Below are 19977 nucleotides of genomic sequence, written 5' to 3' on the forward strand. Positions count from 1 at the left end.
ACAAAAATTTCTAAGATGAACCCTTTGAAACATTCAGATGTGGTCAACACCAAAAACTTAGATATAAACATTTCACACCCTGCACAACTTAGTTAGGTCAACCTTACTCCCACTGTAAATGCAGCTAAGTCAATGGAAGAATTCTTCCATCTACCTTGCTACCGCCTCTCAAAGGGATGGAGTTACTACAGAGATGGGAAAACCCTTTCCATCACTGTGGTAAGTACAATGCTACGCTGTGCTACTGTAGCACTTGTAGTGTAGACATGCCCTCAGGGTTTCTTGCAGTAACTTTTGCTATGGGGAAGCTGTTTCCTGTTCTAAATAGAACATTGTCTGCTATGCTAACAGAGGCTAAGCCCTGGTCTACACTTGGCATTGAGGTCGAATTTAGCAGCGTTAAATCGATGTAACCCTGCACCCATCCACATGACAAAGCCCTTTTTTTCAACTTAAAGGGCTCTTAAAATCGATTTCCTTACTCCACCCCCGACAAGGGGATTAGTGCTGAAATCAGTTTTGCTGGGTCAAATTTGGGGTACTGTGGATGCAATTAGATAGTATTGGCCTCTGGGAGCTATCCCAGAGTGCTCCATTGTGACCACTCTGGACAGCACTCTCAACTCAGATGCACTGACCAGGTAGACAGGAAAAGGTCCGCAAACTTCTGAATTTCAATTTCCTGTTTGGCCAGTGTGGCAAGCAGCAGGTGACCATGCAGAGCTCATCAGCAGAGGTGACCATGATGGAGTCCCAGAATTGCAAAAGAGCTCCAGCATGGACCGAACGGGAGGTACGGGATCTGATCGCTGTATGGGGAGAGGAATCCATGCTATCAGAACTACGTTCCAGTTTTCCAAATGCCAAAACATTTGTGAAAATCTCCCAGGGCATGAAGGACAGAGGCCATAACAGGGACCCGAAGCAGTGCCGCGTGAAACTTAAGGAGCTGAGGCAAGCCTATCAGAAAACCAGAGAGGCCAACGGCCACTCCGGGTAAGAACCCCAAACATGCCGCTTCTATGATGAGCTGCATGCCATTTTAGGGGGTTCAGCCACCACTACCCCAACCGTGTTGTTTGACTCCTTCAGTGGAGATGGAGGCAACACGGAAGCGGGTTTTGGGGACGAGGAAGACGATGATGATGAGGTTGTAGATAGCTCACAGCAAACAAGTGGAGAAACCAGTTTTCCCAACAACCAGGAACTGTTTCTCACCCTGGATCTGGAGCCAGTACCCCCTGAACCCACCCAAGGCTGCCTCCTGGACCCGCCAGGCGGAGAAGGGACCTCTGGTGAGTGTACCTTTTAAAATACTATACAAGGTTTAAAAGCCAGTATATTTAATGATTAATTTGCCCTGGCATTCGTGGCTCTCCTGGATATACTCCCAAAGCCTTTGCAAAAGGTTTCTGGGGAGGGCAGCCTTATTCCATCTACCATGGTAGGACACTTTACCACTCCAGGCCAGTAGCACATACTCGGGAATCATTGTAGAACAAAGCATTGCAGTGTATGTTTGCTGGTGTTCAAACAACATCCGTTCTTTATCTCTCTGTATTATCCTCAGGAGAGTGATATCATTCATGGTCACCTGGTTGAAATAGGGTGCTTTTCCTAAGGGGACATTCAGAGATGCCTGTTCCTGCTGGGCTGTTTGCCTATGGCTGAACAGAAATGTTCCCCGCTGTTAGCCACGCGGTGGGGGGAGGCAAAATGTGACCTTGTAATGAAAGCACATGTGCTATGTATGTAATTTTAACAGCAAGGTTTACCGTGAAAGAGTGTACCCATTGTTCTATAAAATGTGTTTTTTCAAAACCACTGTCCTTTTTTTTTTTTTTTTTTTTTTTTTTTTTTCCACCAGCTGCATGTGTTTCAAGGATCACAGGATCTTCTTCTTCCCAGAGGCTAGCGAAGATCAGAAGGCGAAAAAGATGCACTCGCGATGAAATGTTCTCTGAGCTCATGCTGTCCTCCCACACTGACAGAGCACAGACGAATGCATGGAGGCAGACAATGTCAGAGTGCAGGAAAGCACAAAATGACCGGGAGGAGAGGTGGCGGGCTGAAGAGAGGGCTGAAGCTGAAAGGTGGTGGCAGCGTGATGAGAGGAGGCCGGATTCAATGCTGAGGCTGCTGGAGGATCAAACTAATATGCTCCAACATATGGTTGAGCTGCAAGAAAGGCAGCTGGAGCACAGACTGCCACTACAGTCCCTGTGTAACCAACCGCCCTCCTCCCCAAGTTCCATAGCCTCCTCACCCAGACGCCCAAGAACGCGGTTGGGGGGGGCCTCCGGCCACCCAGCCACTCCACCCCAGAGGATTGCCCAAGTAACAGAAGGCTGTCATTCAATAAGTTTTAAACTTTTAAAGTGCTGTGTGGCCTTGTCCTTCCCTCCTCCACCACCCCTCCTGGGCTACCTTGGTAATTATCCCCCTATTTGTGTGATGAATTAATAAAGAATGCATGAATGTGAAGCAACAATGACTTTATTGCCTCAGCAAGCGGTGATCGATGGGAGGTGGGGAGGGTGGTTAACTTACAGGGAAGTAGAGTTAACCAAGGGGCAGAGGGTTTTATCAAGGAGAAACAAACAGAACTTTCACACCATAGCATGGCCAGTTATGAAACTGGTTTTCAAAGCTTCTCTGATGTGCACCGCGCCCTCCTGTGCTCTTCTAACTGTCCTGGTGTCTGGCTGCGCATAACCAGCAGCCAGGCGATTTGCCTCAACCTCCCACCCCACCATAAACATCTCCCCCTTACTCTCAGAGATATTGTGGAGCACACAGCAAGCAGTAATAACAGTAGGAATATTGGTTTCGCTGAGGTCTAACCGAGTCAGTAAACTGCGCCAGCGCGCTTTTAAACATCCAAATGCACATTCTACCACCATTCAGCACTTGCTCAGCCTGTAGTTGAACAGCTCCTGACTACTCTTCAGGCTGCCTATGTATGGCTTCATGAGCCATGGCATTAAGGGGTAGGCTGGGTCCCCAAGGATAACTATAGGCATTTCAACATCCCCAACGGTTATTTTCTGGTCTGGGAAGAAAGTCCCTTCCTGCAGCTTTTGAAACAGACCAGAGTTCCTGAAGATGCAAGCGTCATGTACCTTTCCTGGCCATCCCACGTTGATGTTGGTGAAACGTCCCTTGTGATCCACCAGTGCTTGCAGCACTATTGAAAAGTACCCCTTGCGGTTTATGTACTCGCTGGCTTGGTGCTCCTGTGCCAAGATAGGGATATGGGTTCCGTCTATGGCCACACCACAGTTAGGGAATCCCATTGCAGCAAAGCCATCCACTATGACCTGCACATTTTCCAGGGTCACTACCCTTAATATCAGCAGATCTTTGATTGCATTGGCTACTTGCATCACAGCAGCCCCCACAGTAGATTTGCCAACTCCAAATTGATTCCCGACTGACCGGTAGCTGTCTGGTATTGCAAGCTTCCACAGGGCTATTGCCACTCGTTTCTCAACTGTGAGGGCTGCTCTCATCTTGGTATTCTTGCATCTCAGGGCAGGGGAAAGCAAGTCACAAAGTTCCATGAAAATGCCCTTACGCATGCGAAAGTTTTGCAGCCACTGGGAATCGTCCCAGACCTGCAACGCTATGCGGTCCCACCAGTCTGTGCTTGTTTCCCGGGCCCAGAATCGGCGTTTCACCACATGAGCCTGCCCCATTAGCACCATGATGCCCACATTGCCAGGGCACGTGCTTTGAGAGAAGTCTGTGTCCATGTCCTCATCACTCTTGTAACCGCGCTGACGTCGCCTACTCGCCCAGTTTCACTTTGCCAGGTTCTGGTGCTGCAAATACTGCTGGATAATGTGTGTGGTGTTTAATGTGCTCCTAATTGCCAAAATGATCTGAGCGGGCTCCATGCTTGCCGTGGTATGGCGTCTGCACAGAAAATAGGAGCAGAACGATTGTCTGCTGTTGCCCTGACGGAGGGAGGGGCGACTGATGACATGGCTTACAGGGTTAGCTTACAGGGAATTAAAATCAACAAAGGGGGTGGCTTTGCGAGAAACTGAATGGCCGCCTCAAGGATAGAACTCAAAACCTCAAGGATAGAAATCAAAACTGGGTTTAGCAGGCCGTTGATTTCACAGAGGGAGGGAGGGAGGAGAAAATGAATACAAAACAAATCTGGTCTATTTCTTGTTTTGAGCCACTTCATCTATCTTTATACATCTTGCAGGCAGCAGACTGTGCAGTACGACCGCTAGCCATCGTCACCTCCTGGGTGCTCGGCAGAAGACGGTGCAGTATGACTGCTGGCCATCGTCTTCTGCTGGCTGCAGATTAAAAGACAGTGCACTGCTGGTAGGACTCAATCGCCATGAGACAAAACAAGGGAAAAGACCTGGCTGAGTCACTCCCATGTTTGCCCAGGCGCCTGGTTAAAAGAGCACCCAGGACTACGTCGACGACGGCTACCAGTCATACTGCACTGTCTGCTGCCAAAAGGCAATAAACTGCTGCTGTGTAGCAATGCAGTACCACGTCCGCCAGCACCCAGGAGACATACGGTGACGGTTAGCTGAGCAGGCTCCATGCTTGCCATGGTATGGCATCTGCACAGGTAACTCAAGAAAAAAGGCACAAAACGATTGTCTGCCCTTGCTTTTACTGAGGGAGGGAGGGAACGGGGGCCTGACGATATGTACCAGAACCACCTGTGACAATGTTTTAGCCCCATCAGGCACTGGGATTTCTACCCAGAATTCAAATGGGCGGTGGAGACTGCGGGAACTGTGGGATAGCTACCCACAGTGCAAAGCTCTGGAAGTCGATGGTTGCCTCGGTACTGTGGACACAGTCCGCCAACTACATGCACTTAGAGCATTTGTGTGGGGGGACACACACTCGACTGTATAAAAACGCTTTCTACAAAACCAACTTCTATAAATTCGACCTAATTTCGTAGTGTAGATATACCCTAAGACAGAAGGAAAGTCACCTCCCTCAGTGACGTTAGCTACATTGACAGAAGCACTCTAGTTAGCGTAATGAGTTTCTCCAGCCTCAGTGATCTCAACTGAGGCTTGGTCAACATTTGAAAGTTATATTGGTATAGCTACATCGGTTAGGGGTATGAAAAAAAAGAACATATCCCTGCCCAAACACAGCTATTCCAACAAAATCCCTGTATAGACACACCTACCTCAGTGGAAGAGTACTTTTGTCAGCAAAGCTAACATCAGAGAGGTCTACAGTTAAAAATTAGGGTTGTCAATTAATCGCAGTTAACTCATATGATTAACTAAAAAAAAATAATCACAATTAACTGCACTGTTAAACAATACAATCCCAATTAAAATTTATTAAATATTTTTGGACGTTTTTCTACATTTTAAAATATATTGACTTCAATTACAATACAGAATACAAAGTGTACAGTGCTCACTTTATATTATTTTATTACAAATATTTGCACTGTAAAAATAATAAACAAAAGAAATCATATTTTTCAGTTCACCTCATGCAAGTACTGTAGTGCAATCTTTGTTGTGAAAGTGAAACTTACAAATGTAGATTTTTTTTGTTACATAACTGCACTCGAAAACAAAATAATGTAAATCTTAGAGCCTACAAGTCCAATCAGACCTACTTCTTGTTCAGCCAACTGCTAAGACAAACAAGTTTGTTTACATTTACAGGAGATAATGCTGCCCGCTTCTTATTTACAATGTCACCTGAAAGTGAGAACAGACATTCCCATTGCACTTTTGTAGCCGGCATTGCAAGATATTTACATGCCACATATACTAAATATTCGTATACCCCTTCATGCCTGGTTCTTTTAGTCACATGCTTCCACTGACCACTTTTCTCACTCAGTCTCCCCTCAGAATTCCTCAGTCCTGCTTCCATCTGCAAGTCTGAGCTTTTCCCTTCAGATACCTCATGTCTTTGCTCCATAATCTGCTCAAACCCCTTCCTAAACTCAACCAGACTTTCCACCTGCATCTCCAAACCACAGGATCTTTTTCTCCATCAGCTCTGTCAGACGGCATTTCATGCAGACAAAACTCTTACCTAGGCAACAAAGGTATGACAAGATTATTACTATCAACCGATGGCTTAGGCAGTGGTGCTATAAGGAGGGCTTTGGGATGTATGGCCACTGGAAGGCATTCATGGACAGAGGACAGTTCTCTCGGGATGGACTTCATCTGAGTAGGGAAGGAAATAGACTTCTAGGATGGAGGCTGGCACAACTGATTAAGAGAGCTTTAAACTAGGAATTTGGGGTAGATGGTTGGGAGATGTCCAGGTAATCTCCACGCCAGATTTTAGCATTGAGAGAGAAGAGAACGAAGTAAAAAAGGATACAGCCATAGGTAGGAGAATGTATATAAGGAGGAAGGGCAGTGTGGATACCAGTCTAATAGGTATTACTGGCTGTAGAATGACCGTGCCTAATAGGGTACAGAATGTGAGCGAGGCCAAACAGCAAAAATTAAGATGTTTGTACACCAATGCAAAGAGCCTAGGTAACAAAATGGAGGGATTAGAGCTACTGGTGCAGAAATTGAAACCACATATTATAGGGATAACAGAAACATGGTCTTGGGATGCATCAGGAGAGGTATTTCCAGTAGAGATAAGGAGGTTTTAATACCGTTATACAAGGCACTGGTGAGACCTCACCTGGAATACTGTGTGTAGTTCTGGTCTCCCATGTTTAAGAAGGATGAACTCAAACTGGAGCAGGTACAGAGAAGGGCTACTAGGATGATCCGAGGAATGGAAAATTTGTCTTATGAAAGGAGACTCAAGGAGCTTGGCTTCTTTAGCCTAACTAAAAGAAGGTTGAGGGGAGATATGATTGCTTTCTATAAAAATATCAGAGGGATAAATACAGGAGAGGGAGAGGAATTATTTAAGCTCAGTACCAATGTGGACACAAGAACAAATGGTTATAAACTGGTCATTGGGAAGTTTAGACTTGAAATTAGACGAAGGATTCTAACCATCAGAGGAGTGAAGTTTTGGAATAGCCTTCCAAGGGAAGCAGTGGGGGCAAAAGATCTATCTGGCTTTACGATTAAACTCAATAAGTTTATGGAGGAGATGGTATGATGGGATAACATGATTTTGGTAATTAATTGATCTTTAAATATTCATGGTAAATAGACCTAATGGCCTGTGATGGGATGTTAGATGGGGTGGGATCTGAGTTACCCAGGAAAGAGTTTTCTGTAGTATCTGGCTGGTGAATCTTGCCCATATGCTCAGGATTTAGCTGATCGCCATATCTGGGGTCAGTAAGGAATTTTCCTCCAGGGCAGATTGGAAGAGGCCCTGGAGGTTTTTCCCCTTCCTCTGTAGCATGGGGCACGGGTCACTTGCTGGAGGATTCTCTGCTCCTTGAAGTCTTTAAACCACAATTTGAGGAGTTCAATAGCTCAGACATAGCTGAGAGGCTTTTCGCAGGAGTGGGTGGGTGAGATTCTGTGGCCTGCGTTGTGTAGGAGGTCGGACTAGATGATCATAATGGTCCCTTCTGACCTTAGTATCTATGAACCTATTCTTCAGCCACCATTCCAGAGGACATGCTTCCATGCTGATGACACTCATTAAAAAGATAATGCATTAATTAAAATTTGTGACTGAACTCCTTGGGCAGGGGGAGAATTGTATGTCTCCTATTTTGTTTTACTACGTTCTGCCATATATTTCATGTTATAGAAATCTCGGATGATGACCCAGGACATGTTGTTCATTTTAAGAACACTTTCACTGCAGATTTGACAAAACGCAAAGAAGTGAGATTTCCAAAGATAGATACAGCACTCGACCCAAGGTTTAAGAATCTGAAGTGCCTTCCAAAATCTGAGAGGGACGATGTGTGGAGCATGCTTTCAGATGTCTTAAAAGAGCAACACTCAGATGCAGAAACTACAGAAACCGAACCACCAAAAAAGAAAATCAACCTGCTGGGGGCATCTGACTCAGCTGATGAAAATGAACATGTATTGGTCCACACTGTTTTGGATCATTATCGAGCAGAACCCATCATGAGGATGCACGCATGTCCTCTGGAATGGTGGTTGAAGCATGAAGGGATCTATGGCGTGTAAATATCTGCAATGCTGGCTACCGAACGTCTGTTCTCACTTTCAGGTGACATTGTAAACAAGAAATGGGCATCATTATCTCCTGAAAATGTAAACAAACTTGTTTGTCTGAGCAATTGGCTGAACAAGAAGTAGGCCTGAGTCGACTTGTAGGCTCTAAAGTTTTACATTGTTTTATTTTTGAATGCATTTTTTTATGCATAATTCTAAATTTGTAAATTCAACTTTCATGATAAAGAGATTGCACTACAGTACTTGTAATGGGAGAATTGAAAAACACTTTCTTTCATTTTTTTACAGTGCAAATATTTGTAATCAAAAATGAATCTGAAGTACATTTTGTATTCTGGGTTGTAACTGAAATCAATATATTTGAAAATGTAGAAAACCCAAAAAATATTTAAATAAATCATATTCTATTATTGTTTAACAGCACGATTCATCACATGATTAATCACAATTAATTTTTTTAATCTCACGATTAATTTTTTTAATAATTTGATAGCCCTATTAAAGATCAGATTGATGGAATAAGCCCTTTCGTCTGTGTTGCAAAACCCTACACTATGGTGCTATGACTGCAAAGCCATAGATGTGCTGCAGTAGCATGCATATGCTCAAAATTCAAGGAGGAGGTGTTCCTTCCCCAGCAGAAAAACATCTTCTGTCAGCATACACTCCATCTATACTAGGTAACCATGCTGGAATAGCCCCATCAACAGGCTCCATAGTGTAGACCTAGCCTGTTAGTGATTCAGTGCAACTTCTAGACAACTCGTGACTAGTGAAATACAAATACACATCACAGATTTTAGTCGTCCAGAGGGTTTTAACCCTGGTATGAAGCATTTAGTTTAAACACAATCAAGACATCAATTGGGTAAACAATACATGGATATTTCACTAGGAGGGTGGTGAAGCACAATACCTAAGGAAGTGGTGGAATCTCCATCCTTAGAGGTTTTTAAGGCCCGGCTTGACAAAGCCCTGGCTGGGATGATTTAGTTGGGGTTGGTCCTGCTTTGAGCAGGGGGTTGGGCTAGATGACCTGAGATATCTTCCAACCCTAATCTTCTATGATTCTATGACCCTGTTCAGGCAAGAGCTAAAACTGCCAGTGACTGAAACAGGTTCCTCCATCTCCCTCTAACCTGCCACGACCATCGCACTGCCAAGGAGCAGGAGCCAGAGCCCTCGGGCCTGTGACAGGAAGGTACAATATAGTGCGGGTACAATAGAGGTTTGATCCCTGCTGGGGTTCATGTTTCATAGCCCCCACTCTGTTCTTCCACTCCAGGGATGGGAGGGAAGGGGAAGTCTGCCCAGGTCTAGTGTGGAGGGCGGGGACACAGTTCCTCAGGCAGCCACGTGTCTCCTTCACACATCAGCCCCAGGTCAGGGGTGGGCAAACTACGGTCCGTGGGCCATATCCAGCTTCATCACTGCGATGGCTGGATCTAGAGACGGAGAGGGAGTTCATTCAGGTGATTCACTCAAGGTGCTGTGACAGCCAGATGCCTGTTCTCTGGGTGGATTTCTCAGTGGTGCTTGTTAGCGACAGATATCAGTTGTTACCCAGCACGGGGCGCTCAACCTGGCCAGGAAAGTATACTTCCACTCACCATCACTGTCATGCAGATGTTTCTATTTTAGGAAGCGGGACATTTTATATCTTTTCGGATGGGCAAAGCTAATGTGGTCCAATGAGGAAGTGATCCGGACTCATGGCAAAAACTTGGAATGTCCAGCCAGCATACGAGTTATGTCCCTTCTCATTGTCCAATGAGAAAACAAGGCCTCTTGCAACTTTGGAAAACTCCAGTGTCTTTGTGTAAAACACCTTGTGCCATCTCCACTTAGGTCAGACACGCCTGGCCATGCATTGAACATCTGCTGGCTCAGCTCCAGTCAGTAACCTATTTCTGCAAGTTACTTTCCATGGGCCTCCTGCAGTATGCTCCTTTGGCCCACTGTGCATGACTCCATGCTCTTTCCTTCTTAGCTGTCTGCAGCAATCTCCAGCAATGTTCTGGAAGTTAGTATAAAGTCCCTAAGGAAAGTCTCTTCCCCCTCCTGGATGGCTCTGTCCTTGGGTAGTAGTTCATTACACAGCCATATACAGTCATTTGATTCACTTGCTTGGTCCACCAGCAAGAGGAGAGAACAGTTAGTGAAATAACACAAGAGAGCTCTATGCACCTCCGTACCAGGACTTATTTCCTACTCCTCAGTGACAAGGTCAGTAGGATCACTTCACATGTGACACTCTCTCTGGGCACCTGCCAGTCACACAGTTCATCAGGCCTCATAATCAGTTAGGACTTAGAGAACACTTTGGTTGGTTCACTTTAAAGATTTACACTTCACATTAAGAAAAGGAGGACTTGTGGCACCTTAGAGACTAACAAATTTATTTGAGCATAAGCTTTCGTGAGTTACAGCATCCAATGAAGTGAGCTGTAGCTCACGAAAGCTTATGCTCAAATAAATTTGTTAGTCTCTAAGGTGCCACAAGTACTCCTTTTCTTTTTGCGAATACAGATTAACATGGCTGCTACTCTGAAACATTTCACATTGACTTCTCCACATGCCAACTGAATGGACAGCTTCTTTAATATCAAATACAGTTAGACAGACCTTTGTTAAAGATTTGTTATATATTTCTTATTGATCAAGTTTCTATTTAAAATAGACAGCATGAGCAGTTCCTGAGTCTTCTTCCAATCACACGGACTAGGCTGTCCCGCCCTGTACCTCAGACCAATCCACGCTGAGATGGGATGGCAAATCCCACCTCCGGAGTGTCCTGGCTGGAGCTGATGGTTGTGGGGCAGAGGTGGGCAAACTACGGCCTGCAGGCCACATCCAGCCCGCAGGACCATCGTGCCCAGCCCCTGAGCTCCCGGTCGGGGCGGCTAGCCCCGGCCCCTCCCGTGCTGTCCCTCTTCCCCCGCAGCTTCAGCACACCGCCTGCACTCTGGCCCGCCACTCCAGCCGGGAAGCACGGGGGCATGGCTGCGAGCTCTTGCTGCTCTGAGGAGCCTGGTAAGGGGGCAGTCAGGGGACAGGAAGCAGGGGGTGGAGGTTCTGGGGGGGGGCAGTCAGGGGACTGGGAACAGGGGGGCAGGAGGGGTTGGATAGGTATGGGAGTCCGGGGGGCCTGTCAGGGGCTGGGGGTGTGGATAGGGATCGGGTCAGCCAGGGCACAGGGAGTGGTTGGACGGGGGTAGAGTCCCAGGGGGGGCGGTTAGAGACGGGGGCCCCGGGAGGGAGCAGTCAGGGGACAAGGAGCAGGGGGGCGTCTTGAATGGGTCAGGGGTTCTGAGGGGGGTGGGAAGTGTGAGGGGGCAGATAGGGGACAGGGGGTCAGGCTGTTTGGGGAGGCAAAGCCTTCCTTACTGGGCCCTCCATACAGTTTCACAACCCTGATGTGGCCCTCAGGCCAAAAAAGTTTGCCCACCCGTTGTGGGGGGAAGTTCTTGGCGGGGTCCCCGTTAGAGGTGTGTGTGTGTAAGAGATAGAGACAGAGAGAGAAGGGTGGATCCTGGCAAGATGGCAGGGCAGGGAGTGTCCTGGCTGCATCCCAGCTAGATGGGGTGGGAAGGTCACACTAATGGAGTAGGCTGTGACCAATTGCTCTGAAGGCACAATAAGCTCATGGGCATCTCCACAATCCAGCTGCCAACCCTTTCCCCACAATGCTCAGCCAAATTCCCTTCCTTGCCCCGACATGGAATCTCCACTGGGCATCATGAAGACAGGACCACAGCCTGGTCTGCATCTGCTGGAGATGTGCCAAGCCCCCCGGCCCCCGGAAACCCCTCAGGTCCTGGTGGTGGTAGAGAGGCATTAGCATGTGTGGCTAGGTGCCTGGTAAGGTTTGCCTGTTGGCTGAAGTCCTTGCCGCAGGTGGTGCAGCGGTACGGCTGCACCCCGGTGTGCGTGCGCTGGTGCTTGGTCAGCGTGCTGGCGTTTCTGAAGCCCTTGCTGCAGTCGGCGCAACGGTACGGCCGCTCCCCGGTGTGTGTGCGCCAGTGCTGGGTCAGGGTGCTGGCGTTGCTGAAGCTCTTGCCGCAGTCAGCGCATCGGAACGGCCGCTCCCCGGTGTGCGTGCGCTGGTGTTGGGTCAGCGTGCTGGCATTGCTGAAGCCTTTCCCGCAGTCGGCGCAGCAGTACGGCCGCTCCCCAGTGTGCGTGCGCCGATGCTGAGTCAGCGTCCAGGTGTTGCCAAAGCTCTTGCCGCAGTCAGCGCAGAGGTACGGCCGCTCCCCAGTGTGCGTGCGCCGGTGCCGGCTCAGCGAGGCGGCATCACTGAAGTTCTTGCTGCAGTCGGCACAATGGTACGGCCACTCCTTGGTGTGTGTGCGCCGGTGCCGGTGCAGTGACTTGGCCCAGCAGAAGCTCTGGCCGCAGTCAGCACAGCGGTACAGTTGCTCCCCAGTGTGTGTGTGCTGATGTGCTGTCAGGTGTGAGAGCTGAGCGAAGTCCTTGCCGCAGTCGACACAGCGGTAGGGCCGCTCCCCGGTGTGCGTGCGCCAGTGCTGGGTCAGCGCGGAGGCTCGGATGAAACCCTTGCCGCAGTCGGCGCAGCGGTACGGCCGCTCCCCACTGTGCGTGCGCCGGTGCTGGGTCAGTGCCGAGGCGTTGCTGAACCTCTTGCCGCAGTCGACGCAGCCATGGGATTGCTGCCCCACGGCAAGCCTCTGATGTGGAGCCAGGTCCGGTCTCTGGCTGAGTCCATCTCCACACTCGGCACGAGGATTGACTCCATTCTGTCCATGGCTCCCGCCATGGGCCGTGGGATCCTGCTTTCCTCCCATACTCTCCCCACATTCAGACTGTGGACTCGTTCCTCCCTGGATCCCATGCCCTGCTGGAGAGAGCAGAGGGAATCCTGGTGTTGGCTCACGGTTAAGTTTGCCAGTTTGTTAAAGTGAGAATAATCTCATCGATAGCTCGATTTTCCCATTTATCTGTGACTTGTCTGTGACTCACCGCTCAATAGTGACTCCTGTACCATGGGGCTGGACCAGAAGCCCTGCACCAGGTGGTGTAACCTGGCATCCAGGGCCAAAGTGCCCACTCACATTTGCCCCTTTGTCCCACCCAGGACAGATCAAACCTGAGCCCCACAGGATAGGAGCTGTTGCTGTGGGGTGAGGGCAGGGAACCAGGACAAGCCCTATAGCTAGGAGAGCTTCAGGGACTAACACTGTGGGGTGAGCACGGGGCAGGCTCACTCTCAAGCCTCCCCCCACCCCCCAGCCTCTCCACACCAGACCAGGATTAGGGTCACAGTGCTGGGTGGAGGGTGCTGCTGTGAATGGTCGGTGCCCATTGGATACAAAATGCTGTGACAAATCTGCAGCCTGACTTATGGTGATTCTACCTTATGGTGTTTGTGCAGCGCCTAGCACCAGCTTCCATATGAGCCATGCACCTCTTGGGTCTCATTTTATGCTTAAATTGTAGAGTGCCCAGGAAACAGGCAGCGACTGGCACAATGCGGCCCTGATCCAAGACAAGGGCCCCTACATGCTAATGCAGTACAAACAAGATCTGTTTTTTCTTTTCAAACTGATTTTGGTTTTATTTCAATCAGAGGATTTTATGTTGTTGGCTCTTCACTTTCTCCCCGTTTTGTAGCATGAGGCCTGCTCCCTCATTTTGGTACTGTTTTAACTATGCCACTTTGAAACCAGTTTAGTTAAAGGGCTACAATCCTCTAATGTGGACACAGTTAAACCGGTATAAAGATGCTTAGAACAACATAGCTTATTCCTCTGGGGGAGTGAGTCCTTTTCAAGGAATTCCTTCTAAAGAAGTCATTCAGCCTTGGCCTGATGTTTCATTCCTTGTGCAAAACTAAATTGGAAGTTTGTTTTTTCTTGCAGGTGTGGGGGAGGGGACACATTACTCAGGATTTATGTGATGTAATCTGAAACCACTTTTGTATTATTTTACAAGCCAATCAATGGATATTGTTAAGTGGGAAGGTGTTCATGGCTCCTACACTGTGGGCCTGTGATCTACAGACAAGCACAGACCTCATTTAGGCTGATGGGCGAGCTAAGCATTAGCACTGAGGCAATGTTAGTTTGAAGTGACAAAGGGTTTGTGACACTGAGGGAGCAGGAAGAGAGGGGGATGAGAGAAAGATTGTCCCACTGCACTCCCTCATGTAGATCCTAGACCTGGGGTCAACACCACTATGCCCTTCCTATATTGCTGGGGGTCCTGGTTAAATGGCAGGGGGAAATGGCTCAAAACTCTTGCCCTAGAATAAGTCCTATCTGCAAGGAAGCCTAGAAGAGAGCTTTGTGGACTATGGACCAGCAGGCTTGTCTCACCCCGCCACTCTATAGAGTCTGATCCCGACACACACAAATGGATGTTATCCTCACGGCCCCACAGCCCTCTCCATTACACAGAGGGTGAAACTGATGCACAGGGAGCGTGGTAGTGAGACACTTTAGAAATTGACTCAAGAACTTATGAATCCACATTTTACTTTAATGATTCAATGGGGCATGTGAACTAACAATCATGATTCTGTGTATTGTTTGTTGTGCTTTTGCAGATGTGGCCTTCAGGGAAACCCTTTCACACCAGCAGAGCACCTCTGTGTAAACATAGCTCCCCATGTCCTTCCCCCACAAGAGCTCTCGCTTTCTCTCAGCACCCCTAAATCCTCCCCCCACACTGTCCCATACCACTACCCCATCCCTCATCCCATCTCATCCCCTCCCCATCTCCAATTCATGTCCCTTTCACTGCTTTGAGGCCCCATCTCTCTTAGGTCCCATCCCGAATCATAGATATCAAGCCCATAGAAGCCCACTGTGCCCATCTAGCCCAGCCTCCTGACAAACCCAGCCAGAGAAACTCCCCAGCAATTCCTGCCTCCGGCCCAGTAACTCCTGGCTGAGCTAGAGTCGAGCTTTGAGAGAGAGACACCTCATCTCCACTGACAAACTCCCAGTGATGGAGAATCCATCCCATCCCTAGGGGAGCTGTTCCAGTGGTGAATTCAAACACTGGCCCCTAATTCCCAGTCTCAATTTGTCTCCCTTCAGCTTCCAGCCAGTGGATCTCACTCTGCCTTTGCCTTTTACATTAAGGAGCTCTTCACTAACAGGTGTGTAAATCAGAAGGGACTGGATTATTATGACTCACCTGAGGAGGGGCTCTCAGGCCCTGAGCTTTCCCTGGAGCCCTCGGCATCCCAGATCCAGAGCTCTGCCTCCCCTACCTCAATCCGGTGGATTAAGTCCGGTATGGAACCTGAATAGCCTGTTTGAGGGGAAAGAATCAGTTTTATTACTAAGGTCTTGTCTACACTACACAGATTTGTTGACAAAATGGTGGAGGTGTACACACTACAATGCAACACTTGGTGACAAAAACTGTTTTGGTGATCAAATAAAACCACCTCCATGAGAGGCATGGAGCTTTTTGAGGCAAAGTTTTAGCGACAAAGTATCAGTGTACACACTGTGCTTGATTATGTCACTGTAAAGGGCCTCCAGGAGGTGCCCCACAATGCCCATCCTGCCCACTCTGGTCAGCAGTTTGAACTCCGCTGCCCTGCAGCCAGGTACACAGGCATCCACCCCTCCGTCTTAAAGCCCCACAAATTTTTGAAATTCCACTTCCTGTTTTGTCGGCATGGAGAGCTCACGTTGCATCTTCCCAGCTGATCATGGCGGCTCCACATGGCAAACGCTCTCCTGCTTGGACCCTGCGGAGCTGTTGGATCTGCTCAGTATATGGGGAGAGGAGGCTGTCCAGTCCCCGCTGTGCTCCAGTTGTAGGAAGTTTGATACTAACAGGCACATTTCTCATGGCTTGTGTGAAAAGGGCTATGATAGAGACACGCTGCAGTTCAGAGCCAATATAAAGGAGCTGAGGCAGGAGTACCAGAAGGCGAGGGATGCAAACTGTCACTCTGGTGCTGTACCAAAGACCTGCCACTTTTATAAGGAGCTGGATGCCATCCTTGGCGGTGATCCCACCTCCTCCGCCAAGAGCCCTGTGGATACTTCAGCAGGGCTGGAGGCAGTGGATCACGGACGAGGAGCTGGAGATGGCAGTCTCCAAGGGGGGTTGTGAGTGAGGACCTCTTCTCCACTCTGGAGGTGTCTACCCAGTCCCTCTCTGGGGAGCAGGAAGCAGGAGAGGAGACGGCTGGTAAGTGACTTTCTTGAGTTGATGCTTCTTGTTTATATGATTTCCAGCTTTCCTTCGCTTTGTGTAGTGTGAAAGTGGGTGAAGAGTTAGAAATCTACAAGACTTACTGTGTTTCTGTGCACTTCACATTCCCCTGTGCAGCTAAGCAGTGTGGCGGAACAGTGTGTGGATGCACACTGGGATTTCATGGGAATCTTCCAGATATATCTCTACGAAACTTTCCTGGAGGTACTTGCCAATCCTTTGCCAAAGGTTCCTTGGCAGAGCTGCTTTTGTTCCTTCCCCCATTGTCGGAAACTTTCCCGTGCCACTCGGCAATCCCTTGTGCAGGGACAAAAGTGGCACACAGGTGAGCAGCATAGGGAACAGGTCTGAACCCACAAGCATGCAGTAGATGCACCCTTGCATCGTTGCTTACACTCGGGAGTGATATATCAGCTTCAAGGATCCCCGCCGGTGGAAAAGGGTGGAAGAATTTTCAACATTGTTCCTAGTCACCTGCGCCATGACCCTTGAATCACCACCATCGCTCTTTTTCCGAGCTGGAACATCCCTCCCACCTCCCCCCCACACACACTGGGCTGAACTCCTCATGCTTAGGGGGTGTTTGTTCACAAAGATGTCTGCCTGCCTAGGGTCAGTGAGAAACTGCTTGGGATGTTACAAGAGGTGTATTTTACTTTAATGATTCAATGGGGTGCGTGAACTAACAATCATGATTCTGTGCATTGTGTCTTGTGCTTCTACAGATGTGGCCTTCAGGGGAACCCTTATGCACCAGCAGAGCATCTCTCCCAGATAAGAAAGCTGTGATGGGTTTGGGCCCTTTGGGGTGTCACCCCATGTGCTGGGATGCCACTGAATCAGCCTATTCTGCCAGCCTGGGTCCCCTTTACCTGGCCTTGCTGGGTTAGGCTCACAAGCCTCTTCCAGCCAACCACACAGGCAGGGCTACACCCAGCTGCACAGAGAGATAGATCCACTCTGGAAAGATTCAGCCTTCAGAGCTTGCCCCAACACTCTGGTGCCCACTCCCTTTAAGGAGTACAAACTCAAAGGTTTTATGAAATTTGCCCCCTCCCTCAATGTGGAGGGAGTTATGCACAACCTCTTGCCCCCGCCCCCACTTAGAAATTACATAAACTGGATTATAAACAAGAAATAAGTTTATTAATTACAAAAGGTGAATTTTAAAGTAAATATAAGAGATGACAGAAAGAACAAAGCAGGTTACTGACCAAATAAAGCAAAATACGCAAGCTAAGCTCAATATACTTAAGAAACAGGTTATAAAATGTAAATTCTCACCCTAAATGTTATTTTAGGCAGGTTGCAAAGTTTCTGTGGTTCAGAGTTCCAGTTCTATTCCTTTTCAGACTGTACCCGTCTCCCCCCTTGCCTTCCCTTCAGGTGGCTTTAGCAGTCTTCTTGGGCAGACAGGTCACGGAGAGGAGTCTTGTTTCCTTCCTCCCCACCCTTAAATAGGATTTACATAAGGCAGGAATCCTTTGTTTCCCAAGCTTGACCCACCCCCTCCAGTGGAAAGTTACAACAAGTCCCAGGTAATGTTTAGTATCAGGTGACAAGACCACCTGACTCTGTAGTATCCCAACATCCATGAGTCAATGGCAGTTTGGAGCGTCCGCAGGAAGGCCAAGCTTTTCACAGTCCATTGTCCTCACTGATAGGTCATCAACCCTGTCTGGCTTTTCCATTGTTGTACCTGAACTGTTAGTGGGCGTCACCCAAAGTAGCATAGTTGAAATACAGATACATAGTCAATATTCCTAACTTCAGAACACGGCTGCTACTCTGAAACCTGTCAGAAATGATACAAAGCATTCAAATTGAATAATCGCATTCAGTAAATTATAAAACTTTCCAAGGATGTCTTAGAAGACCTATCTCAGTTATGTCATATTCACATCAGAAGCATATTTTCATAAAGAATATGGAGTGAAATGTCACAAAAGTGACCAAGGCGGAGCAAAGAGGACATGTTCCAGGAGATGCTACAGTTCTCTGACACAGAAAAAAGGGACTGCAGGGAGTAGATAGAAATGGAAAGGCGGGACAGAAAAGAAAATCAGGAGATTGTTCAAAAGGCCATTGGGTGGATGATAAAAGTAATGAAGAGGCAACCAGAGATGCTGAAGTCCCTAATCATGCTCCATTCTGAACAGATGCATGCTCGACTCCCACTGCAGCCGCTTCGAAATGGTTTTCCTTGCCCTCCCCAAACTCCTCCCACACATTCCTTTCAACTTTCTGGGACTTCTCAGTTTCCTCTTCACTCCACTCCTTTGGACATGCACAGCTATGACAATCTGCCCTTCACTGTACCTCCCTTCCCACCAAGCCTTTGTGTGTGTTTAATAAAAACAAAATCTCTGAAAGATAACTAATCTTTATTTGTGTATTACAGATTGTGATAGCAGCTAGCAATAAAACATATATAGGCAGTTTAGTCATTTTCTTACTGAAAACCTAGTCTATGAACCATCACAAGTGTTTCGTAACGGAACTTGATTTAATGAAGCACGGCAGATCGCTACATAGAAATATACATCACTGGTTTTCACTCTTAAAATGTTACCTCAAAGCCTCCCTGATTCGAATTGCGTTCTCTCAAACTGTGCCTCTCTAATAGCCCTGGCATCAGGCTGCTCAAAATCAGCAGCCAGGCGATCTGCCTCTGTGCTCTACCCCTGAGCAAACCTTTCACTCTTCGCTTCACAACTATTATGCAATGTACAGTGGGTGGCTATGACCATGGGAATATTATATATTAATATTCCTTTAATCTGCCAAACACACACTCCACGATCTGCCTGCACCTACTCAGCCTATTGTTGAACCACTTCTTGCTGCTGTCCAGGTTTCACGTGTAAGGTTTCATGAGCCATGGGAGTAACGGGTAGGCTGGGTCTCACAGGATCACTATGGGCATTTCAACATCCCCCACTGGACTCTTCTGGTCTGGAAAGAAAGTCCCTGCTTGCAGCTTTCTGTACAGGCCAGTGTTCCTGAAGATGCATGTGTCATGCACTTTCCTGGACCACCCCGCACTAATGTCAGTGAAACGCCCACAACACCATGGAGAATTAGCCCTTTCTATTGACATATTCTGTGGCAATGTGGTCCAGTGCCAAAATTGGGATACACATGCCATCTGTCGCCCCTCCGCAGTTAGGGAAACATTTCCGCAAAGCCATCCACTATTTCACACACATTGCCAAGAGACATGGTCCTTCGTAGCAGGATGTGATTAATGGCCCTGCACACTTGTGCTAACGCAGCCCGAGTGGTCAACTTCCAGACTCCAAACTGATTCGTGACCAACTGGTAGCAGTCAGGAGTTGCCAGCTTCTTAAATGCAATTGCCACATGCTTCTCCACCAAGAGGGCAGCTCTAATTTTGATGTTCATGCAATGCAGGGCTGGGGTGAGCTCCACACAAAGTTCCAGGAAGGTGGCTTTCCACATCCAAAAGTTCTGCAGCTGCTGCTCGTCATCCCAGACCTGCATAACGATGCGATTGCACAACTCAGTGCTTCTTTCCCGAGCCCAAAAGTGATGGTCCACCATGTGCAGCTGCTCCATGAATGCCAGAAGTAATCTGGTGTTGTTTCTATCCATGGCCCACAGCAGGTCAGGCAGCTCTGACTCATGTTCAGATAGG

The 19977-nt window shown here is 48.1% G+C and overlaps 1 protein-coding gene across 1 annotated transcript in view; it reads right to left on the reverse strand.

Moving 5' to 3' along the window:
• The window catches only part of LOC119856891 (zinc finger protein 709-like), a 44208-nt gene that overhangs the window by 18391 nt on the left and 5840 nt on the right, over positions 1-19977 (reverse strand). The window contains 2 exon segments of the mRNA XM_043517345.1: positions 12030-12978; positions 15282-15398. Of these exon segments, the coding sequence (XP_043373280.1) occupies positions 12030-12978; positions 15282-15398 (1066 nt within the window).

The sequence above is a fragment of the Dermochelys coriacea genome, chromosome 6 (assembly GCF_009764565.3).
Source record: "Dermochelys coriacea isolate rDerCor1 chromosome 6, rDerCor1.pri.v4, whole genome shotgun sequence".
Taxonomy (NCBI): Eukaryota; Metazoa; Chordata; order Testudines; family Dermochelyidae; genus Dermochelys; species Dermochelys coriacea.